Source organism: Hakea prostrata, chromosome 3 (genome assembly GCF_041222555.1).
Source record: "Hakea prostrata isolate BN-2017 chromosome 3, UWA_Hpros_2, whole genome shotgun sequence".
Taxonomy (NCBI): Eukaryota; Viridiplantae; Streptophyta; class Magnoliopsida; order Proteales; family Proteaceae; genus Hakea; species Hakea prostrata.
The window spans coordinates 41,210,104-41,230,681 of record NC_142602.1 but is presented as its reverse complement, the minus strand read 5'-3'; the positions used below and the strand labels follow the sequence as shown (position 1 = coordinate 41,230,681).

General features: G+C 40.8%; 1 protein-coding gene across 1 annotated transcript; it reads left to right on the top strand.

The window, feature by feature from the left end:
• Window positions 1-12,463: 12,463 nt before the first annotated feature.
• Window positions 12,464-13,366, top strand: LOC149022238 (uncharacterized). Its single transcript, XM_089147576.1, has 2 exons — window positions 12,464-12,894; window positions 12,961-13,366. Exons 1-2 carry the CDS (start codon window positions 12,464-12,466, stop codon window positions 13,364-13,366), a joined length of 837 nt encoding a protein of 278 aa, XP_089003702.1.
• Window positions 13,367-20,578: the final 7,212 nt, after the last annotated feature.

The window sequence follows — 20,578 nt, the reverse complement described above, 5'->3', positions numbered from 1 at the left end:
AAAACACTTAAATAGGGCTTCAAAAACCTAATTTCCAAGGAAATGACCAAACTGCCCTTGTCACCATTGGTGGGTCAGGGTTGGTCACTTGGAGTGACCAAGGCTGAGTGACCAAGCTTGCCAATAAGGTCAAAAGCAAGTCTTTGATTCTCCAAAAGCCAAAAACTCCACTAGGACTTATTCCAACATAACAAAGGGTCTTACCTAGCATTGTAGGACCTTCCAAAGGTGTCAATACTGAAATATTGGTCCGCCTTTCCAGTCAAACTTCATTCTAATCACATCATCAACAACCTCCAAGGGTTCTAGCTCAGACCTAATGGGTTCAAATTGGATGGCCCACAACTATTTTCTTCATTCACTTTGGGTCTTCGAATCTACACTATGGATTTCCTGATAAGGGTTTGGTGGGATTTCACAATACCGATATGATAGCCTCCCTTCCGTGTCTATTCAGTCCATTCCGGTATCTCCCTCCCTAGAGTCACCATCTCCCTCTCAGATACGTAGACTCTCAACCCTATTGGCCATCCACATATAATAAACGGGAAGCTCTCATGTCCTCTCATGGGTTGGTTACTGGTCTTGAGCACCCATGAACCCAGGTTTATTATATGCAACCCTACCAATGAATGACCCCCACAATGTGATTTAGATCCTCTCACGGCTCTGATGTACGTCTTTTGAAAAATCACCATTGTTGCCACATGTCACTCGCTCTCAATTCCCCTTCCGATAGGGTCAGATATGACAAGGTTTTCCCTAGCCAAACTCATCTAGGAAAACTGTCACATCCATGCAGCCGGTACCCTATCTGGCATACCCGGGATGTGATCCACAGCCCCGAAGATCCATAGTTCAGAGACCACATCAGCCACATCAACAATAACACAATCATGAACAATCAATATTAAGGTACAATCAATAAAATAGAATTCAGGAATGAGATATCAAGGATAATCAGAGTACGGAAATAATTATCAAATCAGATAAATTAAGAAGGCAGTGGGCAGAATCCACTCCTTCACCAAGCGGAAGTGAGGTCAAAATTTAGGTAAGTACAAGTCTCAAGTTATGAAGATAAGTTAAAGTTATTACAATTCTTCTAAGTTTAATTGTCACAAAAAAAAAGGGGGGTAACTACTCATAAGTCTCCTCCACAATAGATATGTCCTCTTCAAAGGTGAGGACCATGGAGATCCAACATGACTGTTCCCACACAACTCCTGGGCTAACCCTGGTACGCCGGGTGATCTTCTTCGGCACGGTCACCGAAGTCTTCAATGTAGCTAGTCTCCGGATAGTAGTATGAGGTATCCGGGTCCTCCTTAGGGAGTGTGCCATCAGAGTAATCACCTGTAGAATAGCCTAACAAAATATTGCAACAGAAAAGGAATGAGTTCAAAAGAACTCAGCAAGGAAGTTATTCCACCACACATAAACCACAAGGTAATCATAACCTGATGCAGATGATATGAGGCATATAATGCAATATGATTTTATTCTAAGTATGCTGGTCATCTATGGTAGACATGCTTTAAGTCATAGCACCATACTTCTTTAGGTAGTCTCAGTCACTCATCACCGGGGGGAATTGGGTCCTGCATCCCTCTCGGACAAATCCATGGTTGGGGGTTTCGGTCACCACTCTCTCACATCACCGTTTGGTCTAAGTATTGGCGCATGTCAAGGTATAGCCTAGCCCAATGCAAGTCATCTACTTAATCATATCATGTCAGTTCCAGATACGTCCATTCCTCCCCTCTCGGGATCCTTTCCGGTATCCTTCACACTAGAGTCACGGATATTACTCACTGGACTCATCAACCCTATTGGTCATCCACAAATGGTAAATGGGAAGCTCTCACATCCCTCTCACGGATCATTTCACCGGTCTTGAGTGCCTGTGAGCCCAAGTCTAGCCATTTGCAACCCTACCAATAAATGGCCCCTTTCGGGTAACCATAATGCAATTTATGTCCTCTCACGGAGTGGATACCGGTCTTGAGCGCCCACAAATCCACACTACTACCACGGGTTGTTCGGTCTCAATGCCCTTCCGAATCGGGTCTGATATGATAGGGACATTCTAGCCATACATCTAGACAAGTCCTATGTATGTCATTCAATAACCTGGGAAGCGTCGATGGACACCTTCGGAGAACATCCCATACTATTCACTCCGATGTCCAAGGACAGAAGCACCAGTAGGGTACCCCTCAATCCCAAGTTATACTTAAGCAATCACATGCCCAAGTTCATCATATCCGTTCATAAGATACAACATCATAATAAACATTCAATTCATGACATTGACATAAGTCATCATATATTGAAATTGATAAACATGATAAGACATTGAAATAACATAATGTAAACACAAAGCTACTGTTGAAAGACATATGTAGCAAGTCTAACATGATAATAATATGAAATAGAAACTATATTTACTAAGTTAGGGATACCAAGTCAAGATTCCATATCTTAGGTAATTATATCGATAACTATCCTTACCTTGAATCGGAGAAGAGAATGGTCCAAGATCACAAGCAAGTGGCCCAAATAGCCTTAAAGTCCTAAACAAGCATATATGAAAGGTTAGAGAAGAAATCAGAACAATTGGAGATCAAGCGAATCAGAACTAGGCAAAAGTTGTTGACAGCAACTCTATTGGTCGATACATTTGGTCGATAGTATCGACCAATAGTATCGACCAAATCAATTTTCGGACAGCAAGCTAGCTTTTTGGATTCATACCCAGATTTGGTCTTCCGGGTCTCGGATCAACACAAAACTTGGAGGATAGTCTAAGCACAACATAAGGGCACTAATTATCAAGAAATCATCATAATCCAATGGTCCATTTGGAAATCCCCAAATTGACATATCAAGGTTAAGAGTTGTAGATCATGGCATTGGCTACATCTTAATGCAAATTGGGGGAAAACATGGGGGATTAGGTAGGGAATCATTTAGAAGTAACATTGAACTCATATGCAAGGTATAGATTAGGTTAATCATAAGCTTCATCTCAGTTTTGGTAAATAAAGCAAGTTGGTAAGCAATAAATCATGGAAATGTGTAGTTAATGATCATGAGGTGAATCAATCATAGTCATATCGGTGAAAACATCATTGTATGGGGTTTAGAAGGTTCATGGCAAGGTGTTTGCAAGGTTGCAGCACCTTGGCCATGGTCCCAACAGTGAAATAGAGAAAAGATGAGTGAGAAAGTGATTAGGAGAGAGAGTCATACCTTTAAAGTGGAACAAGAAAGTAGGAATGAGTGGTTGGCAATGATTGATGAAGAAGATGCTTCACCACTACCAAGGAGGAGTTCTTGAGAGGCTCTCCCACGTTCCCAGATGTTAAAAACGCGAGAATAGGGCTCCAGTCTTGAGGAATAAATAAATAGAAAAGAATATTCCAAGAATCTTTAAATCTAGGTTCAGCAAACCTGTTGGTCGATACATTTGGTCAATAGTATCGACCAAAACATGTTTCTGCAGAATTTTACAGAATAGTTCAGCAACTTTAGGTGCGGACTTGGAGGGCTATACAAGGTCAAAATCCATGGGGTTTTCTCCTACAGTTCACTCAAGAGGTCTAGTTTTAGGGAGTACCTTCGGATTATGCACAGGAGTCCGTTTGATATTTCAACTGTCTCACTCTTCATCAGTGCGCAGATTCTAACTTAACATTGCTAATGTGCTCAAGGAAGGAGCAGCATCATTAATGTCCATAAACTGGAGTTCCGACATTATGTCATCAACCAGTAGGGCCCATAAGTCCCTCCTACCACCACTTTGGGTCTTCGGACCTACAAACACAACAATGACCGGGTCGGGTCAAGGTTAGGTAAAAGCTGGATTTTACCAAAACCCTAGGTATATCAACCAATAATCAAGGAAAGCGCCAATGAGCATCATAGGAAAGCGTTCCATACCACCTCCACTGATGTCCAATGACAAAAATGCCAAAAGGGCATTCCCCATTCCCCAATCACAACTTAGGCAATCACATCACATCATGATTTCATAGATATCACAATATAGTCCAACTCACATTCACATCATTCATATTCCATAACAATATGTAAATCATGTCATGAATAGGCTATTGTAATTACAGAAGTATGACAATATAGGAGTATAATTACAATATCTAACACATGCATATAAGTCCTAACATATCAATGCATGTATTTGGGCATATTGTGAGTGAACGTACTCACCTTATATCCAACTTCGCAAACTCCAAATAAGAGATCAAAGAGTAAGTCCAAAATTAGCTAAATAACCCTAAACAAATCTGTAGGGAGTATAAGGAACAAACTCTAATAATAGGAAACGAAACGAAGGAAAAACAAAGCAAAGTTGCTATGGCACACATTTGGTTGATTGGATCAACCAAAGCTACTATGTACAGACAGTAACTTCCAACTTTGGTTGGAAACTCATTGAATCACATTGCAACCCTCCGAAATTAATAAGAAAATTCTCAAATAACATATGGAGACTATCTATAATGATCTAAACATCAAACAAGGCCTTTGGAGTTGAATTATAATAAATCACCTGATAGGCTTGATCCATGGATTCTCACGGAAAGGCTAGAATGAATGGGGATTCATTTTTAAGGTATGAAAACAGTAGACCACGCATAGAAAACAACCTAGGAATAGATCTAACATGGATTAGAATCAATAACTACAGTAAGAGTAAATCATGGTCTCATACTAGATCAAAACATTGAATAACACCATATTGCTTTAGGAAAACATAGAGTGAATGGGAATTCACTCTAAAGACTATGAGGATTAGAGATTAGGTCATTATAGTAGTGTACGTAGGACCTTCCTCACAATCAAAACAAGTAGTAGAAATAGTAAAGAGAGTAAATCAATGAAGTATTGGATTGAATACTAACTTTGTGGAAGAAGATCAATGGAGGAACTTTGCTTGGATGATTGGAATCAACCTTGGGCTTGAAGAGGAGGCTCTAGGGTTCTTCTCACGTTCTCCAAAAGTTAAAAGGCAAAGTGGTTAGGTTATTCCGAAGTTACATATAAATAAGACTTCAAAACCTTAAACTTCCAAAAATAAACAATTCTGTCCGAGGCTTGCTTTGGTCAAATGCCTTGGTCGATTGGATTGACCAAAGGGTTCCCCCCCTTGCGAATTGCTGAATTTTGGTTCTCAAAAGCTAAAACCACCACTTGGGTCCTTAACCAACTTAGGGAAAGGTCTTACCTGACTTCATAGGACCTTTCGAAGGTGTCAACAATGCACTCAAGGTCCATCTTCCAAGTTCATCATCATTTAGGCTACATTTTCCCTCAAAATCACATAAGGTTTCCAAGATGGGATCTTCACTATCAATCTCCATTGGTTCTAGGTCAGAGCCAATAGGTTCAGCAGAGAGGGTCCACAGTTCTCTTCTACCTTGACTTCGGTTCGGCCTACAACATAGATTTTCAGATTAGGGTTGGTGCGAGATTTCGCACCAAGTCCATCATCATTCAAGTTACATCTCCTCCCACAACTGTCTTCTAACTTGACCTCAAGTCTTCGAACCTACAACATAGACTCTCGGGTTAGGGTTTGTGAGGGATTTCACATCTTCCCACCCTTAAAAGAAATTTTGTCCTCAAAATTGAAAGCGTACTTGGGTTTCCAAGGAGATGGGGATACTTTTCTTTCATCTCATCTTCCTTCTCCCAAGAAGCTTCTTCAGGGGTATGATTCTTCCACTTGATTTTCACCAAAGGTATGGACCGATTCCACAACTTCTTGTTCGTCTTGTCTAGGATCTTGGCTGGTTCTTCATTGTAGGAAAGATCAGCTCCAAGACCTTTAGGTTCCTGTTGAAGAAGATGTTTTAGATTCTCTACACACTGTTGTAGCATCGATATATGGAACACATCATGAACTCCAGCTAAGGACGGTGGTAAGGCTATGCGGTAAGCAACTTGTCCAACCTTCTCAAGAATCTCATATGGGCCAATGTACTATGGACTAAGCTTTCCCTTGACATTAAATCTCATCACCCCCTTCATAGGTGATAACTTCAGAAAAGCTTTCTCCCCCACTTGAAATTCTAGATCAGTCCTTTTCTTTTCCGCATAAGATTTTTTTCTTGACTGTACTGACTTAATTCTTTCCTTAATCATGTCCACCATCACAGTTGTAGCTTCTTTCATTTTTGGACCTAAAATCCTTCTCTCACTGGTCTTGATCCAATACAATGGTGTCTTACAAGTGTTTCCATAAAGTGCTTTGAATATAGCCATGCCTGTAGTTGATTGTTAACTGTTGTTATAGGCAAACTCAACCATAGCTAGGTCTTCATCCCAATTTCCTTCCATATCCACCATACAAGATCTGAGCATATCTTCCAAATCTGAATTGTCTACTCAGACTGTCCATCTATTTGTGGATGATGAGCTGTACTCAAGGTTCAATTGGGTTCCCAAAGCTTTCAAGAACTGTTCCAAAATCTTGAGGTAAACCTAGGATCTCTGTTAGACACAATATTCATTGGGACACCATGTGGATGCACTACATTGTCCACATAGTCTCTCTAGCTTATCCATAGTGTTAGTAATCTTCATAGGAATGAAATGGGCTGATTTAGTCAATCTATCAATGATCAACCATATTGTATCATTCCCTTTGCTAGTCTGAGGCAAGCTAGTCACAAAATCCATAGTGATATCTTTGCACTTCTAACTAGGAACAGAAGAGGCTGCAGTTGTCCAGATGGCAGTTGTCGAACTGCTTTCACATGCCAGAAAGTGTCACACTTGGCCACAAAATCTTCTATGTTGTTCTTCAAACCAACCCACCAAAAATATTCTCCTAAATCTCTACAGACAAATCAAGAGCAAGAGCAAGTTCAATAATTAATAAAAGGATTACAGGTGTGAAATCCAGCCCTTTCCTAACCCTGACCCGACTCGAATCCCTTGTTGTTTGTAGGCCCGAAGACTCGGAGTAGTGGAAGTAGAGACTTGTGGGCCCCATAATTGAAGATTCGGTGTATGACTCAAAGCCTATGGATATTGACAGTGATGCCCCTTACTTGGATGCACTGTCAGTGTTCAGTGAGAAACTGCACCTAGAAAGGGGGAAGCTTAGTTGAAGTGCGTGATCCATTTCCAATCTCGTTCTAAAGGTAATTCTATAATCTAGACTTGTTGATTTACTTGTAGGAGAAAACCCAACTCAATTTGGATCTGTCTGGCCTTCCATTTCCTTGTCTGAAGTTGTTGTTCAGGCTTGGTCGACTGACCAGTCGATCAGCAGATTAATAAATATGAAAATCACAAGATTCCTTATTATTTTAAGCCTACTTATTGGGACCTTGTGAATAGAACCCTATACTAATCTTTGGGACTCCAGAGAACGAGGAGTGACCTTCCCAAAGCCCTTCCTTGAAGTTGGTGAAGATTCTTGGTCTCAATCATTGCATTCCATCTCCATTGCTTACTCAAGGTATGATTTCTCTCTCTCATCCTCTATTCTACTCATTCCTCTACTCTTTCTTGTTATTGAGACCATGACTAAAGTGCTGCAACCTTGCAAACACTTGGTCATGTGTTTCCTCTTTCATTTCCATTGTTTTCCTCTCATTCTTGCTATGCTATGATTCCATTACAATGACTAGCATTGCATTTCCTTGATTCCATTCATTTCAACTTATTCTTTGATCTAAACTAATGTGTAGATGTATGCTAGGTCTGATTTACTATTGGCATATGATTCTAATCTAGTTCTTATCACTTCCTTAGCTAATTCCCCATCATCCTTGCCATTGCAATAATTTCCAATTCAATTCTTGATGTTTAACATATAAAGCATAGGGTTTCAATTTGGGTATTTCTAATTGGACCATTGGATCATGATAATACTTGTTGTATAGTGTCCTTATACTGTTACCATCATTCCCTCCAAGTTTTGGATCGATCCGAGCTCCAGAAGATCGGTTTCGGACCAAATTCACTATTCAATCCATTATTGTTTATCTTGGTCGACTGAGTCAGTCAACCAGCCAGTCAACCAGATGAGGACAGCAACTCTATACTTGCTCGTTTTGCTCCGTTTGATCTCTGATTTGATTGTTTCCATCTCTAATTTTGCATGTATGTTGTCTAGGGTTCAAGGACTAAGTCGGCGACTATTCTAAGTGGTACTTGCTATTATTTTCGATTAAATTAAGGTAAGGACGGTTATACCCATATGACATAGACTATGTGATTAATACACTGATGTTGACAACTTAGTAGGCTCATCTTATTAGTGGTATCTAGACATCATATGACTACTGTAGTTACCTTGTAACAGTAGCAACATGTTTATTTACTCTTGTATATCATGTCTATTTAATTCTTGTTATTTACTTATACACTTGATCATGCGATGTTATGATATGTCTTTCAATATAGTGATGTATTATGTATGTGTGATATGATGAACTGAGAATGTGATTAGATAAGTATGATTTGGGATTGAGGAATGTCCTATTGACATTTCTGTCTTTGGACATCGGAGGGAATAGTATGGGATATTCTCCAAAGGTGTCCATCGACGCTTTCCCGAATTATTGGATGACATACATAGGACTTGTCTAGATGTATGGCTAAGGTGTCCCTGTCGTATTCAGACCCGAATCGGAAGGGTATTGAGACCGAAGGACTCGTGGTAGTGGTATGGTTTGATGGGCACTCAAGACCGGTAACCAACCCGTGAGAGGACATAAATCATATTACGGATACCTGAAAGGGGCCATTATTGGTAGGGTTGCAAATAGCTAGACTTGGGCTCACGGGCGCTCGAGACCGATGAGTCATATCCGTGAGAGGACATGAGAGCTTCCCGTCTACTATTTGTGGATGACCAATGGAGTTGATGAGTCCGGTGAGTAATATTCGTGACTCTAGTGTGAAGGATACCGGAAAGGATCGCCCGGGGCGAGGAATGGACGTATCTGGATCTGACATGATATGACTAAGTAGATGACTTGCATTGGGCTAGGCTTTATTGTGACATGTGCCAATACTTATACCAATGGTGATGTGAGATACTGGTGACCTAAACCCCAGCCATGGATTGTCCCGAAGGATGCAGGACCCAATTCCCACCGGAGAACCCAAGATACCGAGATGATTGAGGGAAGAGTGATTTGAGACCTACCCAAGGAAGTATGGTGCTATGACTTAAAGCATGTCTACCCTAGAGACTAGCATATGTAGAGTTAGAATCATATTTGCATCATCTGTCTCATATCATTTCGCATCATGTTATGACTTGTATCATATGGTTTATGTATTATGGATTAACTGCCTTGCTGAGTTCTTTTGAACTCATTCCTTTTTGTGCATTTGTTTTGTTAGACTATTCCAAAGGTTTTGAAGAGACTGATGGCACGTCCTTCTAGGCGCCCTACGATGAGTCTTACTACCCTCAGGGTAGTGGCTACTACGAAGATCTTGGTGAGGGTACCGAAGAGGATTATGCTCCACATCAGGACTAGCACGACATTGGTGTGGGAGCAGTTGTGCTGGACTTCTGATATTTTTAGTTATGAGGACATACTATATGTGACCGAGGAAACATTCGTTTAGTGTTATATTTTGAATTCTTCTTTATGACCGGATCTGTAATTTAACTTTCTTTAATATACTCTTTAGAAGTTGGTTTTGTAACCTTAACTTGAATGATCTACTTTCCGCTGCAATTGAGGAAGTGACTTCTTATCTCTCTCTCTCTCTCTCTCTCTCTCTCTCTCTCTCTCTCTCTCTCTCTCTCTCTCTCTCTCTCTCTCTCTCTCTCTCTCTCTCTTTTTGAATTATCTTTATACACTTGGTATCATCTTTATTCCACACTCTGATTATCTATTTTATCTTATTCATGATTCCTTTATTATATGCTTTTACCTTGATTTTCATTGTTCATGATTGTGTTATCGCGTATTTGGGAGGCATGGTTGCTCGATACTTGATCCTTGGGGCTGTGGATCACATACTTGGGCATGCCTGAGGGGGTACCGGCTGGTGGATGTGACAACAGGAGTTCAAATACTCCAATGAAATAATCAAAGAAAGAATCCATGTTCAAAAAGAATGACAAGTTCAGCGGAAGCAATCAAATAACTAAATAAGTTTCATTCCAGATTCTTTTTCTAAAGCTAAAATAATTTGTTCATGCTTGACAAGAAAGGGGGTTCTCAAGTTCTTCTCTAGACAGTCAGCAAAATGTCTGACAATCTGCCTCCTTCTGCCATCAATGGGTGCTATAAGCGTACTCCAAGCATCCGCAGGACACTTCGTGCATGCTATCTCCATCTCCCACTGATGGTGCCACATCCTCTTCATACGAGAATGTTCAGTCATTCGGATTATCTCCGACTTCCGACGTTGTGAAACCATCTGCACAATTAGTATAACATACAAAGAAAATGAATGATTTCTGATGAACTCACTAAGGATAACACATTTCTCATCCATATGTCAACACAATCAGCAATGCATATATGATATGAATGATATGCAAAAGTATGAATGCTACTAAGATCTAACTATGCAAGTCTCTAGACAGTTGACATGCTTTAAGATATAACACCAACCCTCCTCTGGGTAGGTCTAGTCACTCTGATTCCTCACGGACTGGATACCTCTGTTGGGATCCTAGGTAAAGGGGTAAAGTCCTCATTAGGCATCCATGGTTGGGGATTAAGTCAACACTCTCTTACCATGACCATTGGCAATAAGTATTGGCGCATGTCGGGGTTTCTAATCCAATGCAAGTCATACTAGTAACCATGGAAAAAAATTCGGTCGAAACATGCGAAATTTCGGTCTTCGACCGAAATTTCGCACTTTTGAAAAACCGAAACGAAACCAGTGGGTACCGAAAAAAAATCATTGGTTTCGGTCGAAACCCTCGAAATTTCCCTACTGGGTTGAAATATGGGTGAGCCAGTCTGAACCAGCTGGGAAAACTAGCTAAAATTCGAGGGTTTCGATCGAAACCCTCGAAATTTCGATCGAAACTCGAAACTTGGTTTTTTGTTTAAGTGAACCGGCTGAACCAGCCGGTTCAATGTTATAAAAAGTCGCCATCTTCGATCGAAACTCTGGGAAACCAGAGTTTCGATCGGGAAACGCAGGCGGAGGCAGAGAGTTTCGACATGAGGTTTCAACCATTTTTCGACCTTTTTTCATGGTTTTGCATGATTTCAAGTAGATTCAAGCACTCCTTTGGTAAAATCGGCACTTGTTGGTGGATTATTTCAAAGTTTGAAGCTCTATTGGAAGGTAACCTAGCTTTGAATGGTTTAGTGAACAGTAGTTTCCTTGCTTTTAGCTTCATTTCCTTGGGTTTTTAGCTTCATTTCCTTGCTTCTCTTCTTTCCCCTTGAAATTCTTGTGTTTTCAGCATCGAGTCTTGCTGCAAGTTGGCTCATGTATTCCATTTACAGCTTTAAAAAAATTAAATCTTTAGTTGTTTAGCATGCTTAATAGATGTATTCCATTTACAGCTTTAAAAAAATTAAATCTTTAGCTGTTTAGCATGCTTAATAGATGTATTCCATTTACAGCTTTAAAAAAATTAAATCTTTAGCTGTTTAGCATGCTTAATAGAGACTTACAGAGAATATGTTCAAGTTGGAATGTTCAATGTTGGATGTCTGAATTTTGATCCATAAATTTTGGTACATAACTTGTTAATGAAATATGCCATTATCTTGTTCTCTCTTCTCTATTGTTGTTCACTTGTTCCATTATAGTGCAAGCTTAAATTGAAGAATTTTTCTTAGTTTTTGTATTTAGATGTTAAACAGTTAAAGTATTAATGCTTTGATTAAAATTTAAGTGTTGGACTGTTGGGTTTCTATTTTAAGTTTTTAACGGTGATTATTAAATATTATGTATGTTTGTATCGAGAATTCGATTCAGTGCACAAGCTTTTGAGTTTTGAGTTGGAGATTCAGATAGAAACACAATGTCTGACATAGCTTGGCAGCATGGTAAGCCTCTGACAGATGATAGGAAAAAGTCAGAGTGTAAATATTGTTTGAAAAAGATTGGATCAGGTGGGGCCACTAGACTAAAGATCCATCTAGCGGGAGGGGACCGCAATGTGGTTGGATGCCCCAATGTCCCTTATGAAGTTAAAGTGGCAATGGCAAAGTATGTGAAAGGAGGGCAAGAGAAGAGGGCACAAAAGAAAGCAAAGAGGGATCAGTTCGAGGCAGCATGCATAGAGGAGGTGGAGGTGGGAGAGACAAATGTGGATCCAGATCCAGCTGATGCATCATCCCCAGAGGCAGAGATGGAGAGAGTACTCAGGATGAGTAGGGAGTCTTATAGACACGATGAGATCAGGAGGACATAGAGAGTCGTGGGTGCAGGGTCATCTGGAGATCCAGATGTTGGGAGGGCAAGTGGAGGCAGCTCCAGTATGAGGAGGAGCCAGAGTACCAGAGAGTCAGTTCCATTACCATGGGCCCCACGATCACGACCTAGTGCCACATCTATTGCTTCTAGACCCATTGAGGCCGATCCTGATGTGCAGATACTACGCACTGATCCTGACTTGTTTGCGAGGCCACAGTCAAAACAGAAGAAATTAAAGCATATGTGGGGTAATGTGAAGGACAAGGTGGGGATGGCCTTTTCTAAGTGGGCATTATATCATAGTGTTCCGGCAAATGCTGCACAGGGGCCTTATTATACGGCGATGGTGGATGAGATCAGTGGTGCTGGACGTGGGGTGGTTGGGCCAACCCCATATGAGATATATAATGTATATCTCCCACGGCATAAGGAAGAGTTGAAAGCCTACATTGATGGCCTTAAGCCAATGTGGATGCACTATGGGGTGACAGTGATGTGTGATGGTTGGACTGGTCCCACTAGACAGTCTATCATCAATTTTATGTTGAATTGTGATGGGAGGACGGTGTTCCTCAAGTCTGTTGATGCATCCGGTCACAAGAAGGATGCAAAATACATATATGGGTTGTTGAAGAATGTGGTGAAAGAGGTTGGAGTAGAGCACGTGGTGCAAGTTGTGACTGATAATGGCGCCAATTTCAAGAAGGCTGGGATGAAGTTGATGGAGGATCCCAGGTATAGGCTCTTTTGGACTCCTTGTGCGGCACATTGTATTGATTTGATGCTAAAAGACATGGGGGAAGTCAAATTTGTGAAGAATGTGGTTCAGCGGGCTCAAAATGTGACCACATTCGTATATAACCATGGATTTGCTTTGGATATGTTGAGGAGGACATGTGGTGGTGATTTGGTGAGGCCTGGGGTCACAAGATTTGCTACAAATTGGATTTCCTTGATGAGTTTTTAGAAGAAGAAAGCCCAACTACGTGCTATGTTTGCATCTGAAGACTGGTTTGCTTGGCCCCAATCAGAATCACCGGCAGGGAGAGCAAAGACGGGCTACCATATCCAAGTGATAGCTTCGGGCAAATCTAAGAGTTGTTATCAAGCTTCTAGACCCTGTGGTGACAGTCTTGAAGTTGGTAGATCAACAAAGGAAACCAACTTTACCACATATATGGGCTGCAGTTGAGATGATGAAGGAGATGGTTAAGAAAGTCTATCCTAGGGGCGACCAAAAATTCCTTAACATCATCCAAGAAAGGTGGGAAAGGCAGTTGAAACATCCATTGCATTTGGCTGGTGAGTTGAAAGTTATTAAAATTTTCAAGTTATTACTTAAATACTTAATTGTTAATAACGTAATACTTATTATGTAGTTTTATAGTTTCTTACCATCTCATTTGTTGGCTTGTTTGATAGCCTGTTATTTGAACCCCATGTACCACTACAGTAAAGAACTTGGGATGAGGACAGATTTGATCCGGGCAGTCCATGAAGTAGTGGAAAGGTTGGAACCGGATGCGACAAAACAAGCATTAATTAATAATGAGGTAAGACTGTGAGTTGTGACTTGTGAGATGACTAGTAGTCTAGTACTTAAGAATTAGGCTAAATACTTGTTTCTTATTACTAACTTTGTAATTATTTATCGCAGTTAAAGGCTTTTAGAGATGCTACTGGTAGCTACGGTCGCTCAGTCGCTATTCAGGCTAGGGAGAACACCACTCCTGGTTAGTCACTTAGTCAGTTAGTCTAAGTCTTAGATGCTCAATTTGAGTTTTTGACACAATTTATTTTTACTATTATTAATTAGGTTGGTTATGTTTCTTGCAGCTGAGTGGTGGCTGCAATACGGGTTAGACTCAGAGTACTTGATTAAGATTGCAGTTAAAGTGCTCTCCCAGACATCTTCTGCCACCGGCTGCGAGCGTAACTAGAGCACATTCAATTTGATACATTCTAAGAGGCAGAACCGTTTGGGGGTGAAGCGGCTGGAGGATCTTGTATATGTTCATTATAATATGAGGTTGAGAGAGGAGCACATTAGGTTAGGTCAAGAGCAAGGTAATGGGGACAAGATTGAGTTGGCTGACATCTTTGCCATAGATGATGATGAGGAGGAGTACCCCCTATTTGAGTGGGTCAGAGAGCCATTATTGGATGAGGCGGGAGGTCGACCCAGCAGTCAAATTGCACGAGAGATGGGAGCTGATGTGAATGAGTTCTTGGCCACAGAGGGGAGAGTGCACACCGAGCCTAACCGTCCCTTTGTACCACACCCTGGTGCATCCAGTGTCAGTGAGGATAATATTATATGGTCAGATGATGATGATGATATTACTCAGCCACCCGCTAGTCAGGCACAGGATGATGCAGGCAATGATGATGATGATGGACTTGGTAGTGGCCCTAGTGGGAATGACAGTGGGAGTGATGATGATGATGATGATAATGATGGTGGTGGTGGTGATGATGATGATGGTGGTGACGGGCCAGCTGATCAGGATTCAGCTGAACCACAAGAGAGACCACCACCACCACCACCAGAGCCAGCAGTTGAGAGTCAGGGACATGGAGGGCCATTAAGGTTCACGGGGGAGAGTCAATTCACCCATGCTACCCAGAGATGTCGACCATGGTGCAGTCGTAGTTCCACTTGCGATCGGAAGGGGAAAGGGAAAGGGAAGCACCATGGACATGGGTATGAGGATGACACTTCATCGTACGGGTCTTACAATTCCATTGAAGTGAATAGCTTGGCAGGCTCCATAGGATCTATGAGTCTAGATGAGTCAAGAGGCTCCACTGTCGGATACCGGATACCGGCAACAGCTGATCCCCACTAGTACGAGAGCGGTGCTGCATCTTCTTCTGGGGCTTATAGTAGTGCATCTTATGGTCAGGGGTTTCCCCGAGGATTATGGAGGACATACGAGAGTGGAAGTGGAACAGGGTAGGATGTATTATCCAGCGTCTGATGGGAGGACGGTATATGTGCATAGGGGTGCAACTTATACGGATGCTGATTCGGGGGCACAGATGTTTGTGGAGCAGATCTTCGGGGTGCAACCCCAACCCATACCCCCTGAGATTCATCAAGAAGGACTTCCCTATCCTTATTGTGCATTCCCTCAGATCGGATATCTTATGCATGTTGATGACCAGACCTATAGAGCTGCAGTTGTCGATTACCTCGACAACCATAGGCATCACATGTCATGGGATGTCTATGTCCGTTGGTCAGAGGAGAGGATGTCACAAGCACAGTACTACTCAAGTCACGGGATGGATCCGTCGAGGCACTCCTATTGGCACTGACTTAGTGAGTTGTACTTCCCATTTTATTTTTATTACTAGTTACATTGTATTTGATGTTTAAGAGTTTATTTGATATTTCGAATTGAACTTAAAAGTTAGAAGTTAGAGCTTAGAAGTTAATATGTTCATGTTGAATGTTATGCTTATTTGCTTAAGTATAGTTAACTTTATTGTGTACTTCTCGGTCATCTTTACATTAATGTTATGTAATTTAAAAGACATATTTACATTGATTTTTTTACTAAAATGCATGTGCCAATGTGTTCTTTATACACTAATTAGCTTAAATACAGAATCCCACCCCAAAATAGTCTCTAAAACCTGTTGAAACTTGATGTCGAAACTTGTGCGAAAAAGTCCTCGGTTTCCTCGAAATTTCCCAAGTTTCCACCTAAGTTTCCCATTTTCACCCGGTCGAAACTTGAGTTTCCCTTGAATTTTTTACCATGCTAGTAACACACTACATGAAGTCTAGATACTTCCCCTATGGAACCATCCAACTCGATTCCATATCCTTCGCAACCTAGGAATGAGAATCCTCACGGACTGGCTACCGCTGTTGAACTCTACTCCCTAACCCTATGGTCATCCACATATTGTTGGGACGGAATGCTCTCATGACTCCTTAAGACACCTGGTCAGCTCCTTAGACGTCCATGAGCCCAACCCTACTATTGCATGAACAACAATGGACCATTGAGTCTCCGCACGGATTAGTTACTGTTGTAGGATGAAACAGAGTCACATCACCATCGTCACAGGTCATCCGGCTTCAATTCCCCCTACCGAAAGGGTAGTAGTATGTGTACCTAGCCATGCAACTCTAGACTTCCTAGGTATGTCATCCAGCAGTCATGATAGTGCTAGAGACATCAATGAACATGTGTCCCATACCTCAGCCCTCTGATATCTCAAGCCAAGATATCCCAATGGAATACCCTTTCCATCACAACTACAATACATCATTCACCATCATACCACAACCAGTCGTTCAATATCATAAATGATAAAGTACATAAAAGAACATCACAAACAAGTATACAATAGTATCATCATGTTTTATACAATTACAACATGGTACATGATTAGTAAATAGTAAAGAAAGCAACTAATTCATCATGTACATGTTATTGCATAAAGACAAGAATGTATGTCCTTACCTGTAATTAAGCAAAAGTTCCTTAGAAATTAAACCAATCACAATTAGAAGACTTTCAGTAAAGATAGAGAACACCTAAACACAGGGTTACAAGATTATATAAGTAACATGAGTCAAATCGAGTAAAAGCCAAAAGTCACATAGCTACTATGATCCAGCTGATCGCTTGGCTCAAGCGATCGCCTTGAGCCCCAAAAACAGACAGCTTCAAATTCGAAACTCAGGCTTTGATCATCCAATTTCAATCCGATTTTGGGATGATCTCAATCCGAATTCCAGACCTAACAAGTCTATGACCAAGGAGCAAACAGAACCCTAAAATTAACACAGATCTATCACCCAAATCCTTCCCTGATTAGATCCATCCTTTATTCGAATGTAGGGATTCGTTTTCGGACAGGATCGAATCAAGAACATTGAAAAGGGGATACAACTAACAAGATTGGTAACCACCAACACAATGGGGATAGATCTACACCATTCAATAGCTGAAGAAAGAGAATGGGTGAATGGGGATTCAATTACCTCAACCAGATCAGCAAGAGCGAGGGGGGAAAGGTTCCAGATCACAATCCACACTTCGCTCACATTCCAGCAAGTATCCATTGCCGCCAATGTGAAACCCATCCCTAACCTTGACCCGGAAACCCTCTTGTTTGTAGGTCCGACAACCCGGAGTAAAGCAAGAAGTCAACTATGGGCCATCCCAGTGGAAGACTTGGTGGCTGGCTTAGAATCCATGAGAGTTGATGACAGTGTTCCATTTATGGAAACTGCACCTTGATGAAGATGGAATTAGTCGATAGACTTGGAATACTCTCTGGCTTGGTTTGAAGGCATTTCTACCTACTAGGTAAGTCACTTAATGTGTGTGCAAAACCCCTTTATGTTTGGATTTGATCTGAGCCTTCATTTCCCTGTTTGGACTTGTTGTCCTGATTGGTCGACTCATTGGTCAACTGGGCCAGTCGACCAATCCAATCGACCAATGAGATCTTATTTTGCTAATTAGGTCTTTGCTTGCTCTATTTAAGTCCAATCTCGAGTCTACTTCATATTTTCTGCCTCCAAACTCTTTGGAACGTACCAGAGCCCTCTGCAAGTCATCTCCCTTGCATCCTTGGTGATTTTCTTGACGGATCTTCGTCAAAACTCGTGCTTTTACACAAAAAGGTATGTGATCATCCTCTTCTATGTTTCATCTTTGATTCTCCATTATTTTTGTTACATTTTCTGATTGAGGATAGTAGTAGTGATGTTGTATTTTTGTTGCAACCATCACTATACTCTTTCCCTCTCTTTTCCTAAGGATCTAAAGCTTGGTGGATGATCTTCATCAAGATCATCAATCGCTTTTGAAGGAAAACATGTATTCATTCACTTTCCTTAATTAGATTGATGTTCTTCAGTCTTAAATCTATTTTCTTGAAGATCTATGCATGCTTTTCATGATATCTTTATCACAATTAGTGATCCATCATCCTATTGTTCTTGTCCATGATTTTTACTATGAATTCTTCAAGAACCATGATTGATCTAATTATGGCAACTTTTTGTTTCCTAATTTGTAACTTGAAGACTTGATATGATTAGTGTTTTGAAGTCCTCTATATACTAGTATACTGCCATTGTAGTTTCCCCCTTGTTTAGTACCCTTTTGAACCACCAAATTCGGTTTCATATTCTAAAACCTTGATTTTTGAAGGCCACTGTCTCTGTTGGTTGACTCATTGGTCGACTGAGGCAGTAGACCAATCCAATCGACCAATGAGTACAGCAACCTCATATTTGGTCTGTTTTGGATGTTTTGATATCTTTCCTTTCTAGTATCTTTCCTAATATGTTATATACACTTGTTTAGGACTTTCTTCCCAAGTTTAGTCAAGGTCTTACTTGATTCCCTAAGATTCCTTTGCGAGTTATATAAGGTAAGGATGGTTATTTCCTTAATTACATAGATTGCATTATCTAGTTTCTATATTTGAATATCATTGATTTGTTTCCTTAATTAGATTTTTACAAGGATATACTACTGATGCACTATCTTGATTACAGTAGCATTACTTGTTTATACTAAATTGATTCATGTATGATTTACTTACCAAATATATGCAAGTTGTATGTTGTTATTGATTTCTTTCTATAAAAGAAGTTACCATATATGTGATGTTATGGATTTATGTTTGTGAATGATTAAGTATGGTTTGGAAAGGAGAGGCGTCCTTTTGACACTTCTGTCCTTGGACAACTACGGGAATATTATGGGATGTTTCCGGAGATGCCCTTTGGACAGCTTCCTAAACTGTTGGATGACATACTTAGGGTTGTCTAGTAGTGTTTGGCTAGGATGTCTTGTTATGTCAGACCCTAATTGGAGGGGTATTGAGACCGAACAAACCGTGGTAGCAATGGGGATTCATGGGCGCTCAAGACCGGTAACCAATCCATGAGGGGACTTGAGAGCTTCTCGTTTACCATATGTGGATGACCTATAGGGTTGATGAGTCCATAGTCAGGGACTATGAGGTCTCTAGTGTGAAGGATGCCAGAAAAGATCGCCTGGGGCAAGGAATGGACGTATCTGGATCTGACTTGATGTACCTAAGTAGGAGACTTTCATCTGCTACTTTGACTTTTGACATGCGCCAGTACTTAAACCAATGGTGATGTGAGAGAGTGGTGACTTAACCCCCAGCCATGGAATGTCCCGAGGGTTGCCGGACCCATTACCAAAAGGCGTTGTGTGATGAGACCTTCCCAAAGAAAGTACGGTGCTATGACTTAAAGCATGTCTGCCAATAGAGACCGGCATACATAGAGTTAGAATCATATTGCATCATGTGTTTAATATCATATAGCATTTTACTTTGCTTTGAAATCCTGCTATTTATGTTGTTATGGATTAACTGCCTTACGGGGTTTCTTTGAAACTCATTCCTTTTGTGCAATGTATTGTTAGATTTCTCTACTGGTTCTGAGTATCATGACTGCTCGTATGAAGAAGCGCAAGGAGAAGAGGCATATCTCCAGGAAGGTGATTGCGGTTACGACAATTACACTGAAGATTCCGCGGGTGGTTATGCTGCTTACGATGCTTAGTCCGACCATAGAGTGGAAGCGCCCTTGCGCCATTTTTGAGATTTATACTTATAGAGATGTTGTCTATAAGAATGAGAACAATTTAGTTACTTATTGTATCTGCTACTGGGATTAGTTTTCATTCATTTTCCTTTTCTTTTTAGAACTACTTTTCCACTGGTTGTAGAGTGGGATTCCGCCTCATTTTACTTAATTGATTTAGACATTCTGATTATCTTTCGTACTCTGATGATTTATGATTTATTCTTTCCTTATTTGGATCTTTTGGATTATACTTTGTACATTGATTATTTATGTTCATGATTATGTTATTGTCTATGTGGGAGGTTGATTACCACAATACTTGATCTTCGGGGCTGTGGATCACACACTTGGGTATGCCAGGTAGGGCTACCGGCTGGGTGGATGTGACAGAGTGGTATCAGAGCGCAAAGTTCAAGGAAATCCTAACCACAGAAAACAATAACGGAACATTCCTAAGTCATAAATCTGAGATGACTCCTCTACTCTTAGAAGTGAATAATAGAACACTTGGATTAGAAACTTAACCAATGAAGCATAACTGAATATTTCTGAATAACATACCATAATTACACCTAA

What these genes read in the sequence shown, in the direction of transcription:
- LOC149022238 (XM_089147576.1), top strand. Translation starts at nt 12,464, where the DNA reads ATGAGGAGGAGCCAGAGTACCAGAGAGTCAGTTCCATTACCATGGGCC. An exon ending in CACTATGGGGTGACAGTGAT is followed by an intron (nt 12,895 to 12,960) that starts GTGTGATGGTTG and finishes TTGTGATGGGAG; the next exon opens with GACGGTGTTCCTCAAGTCTG.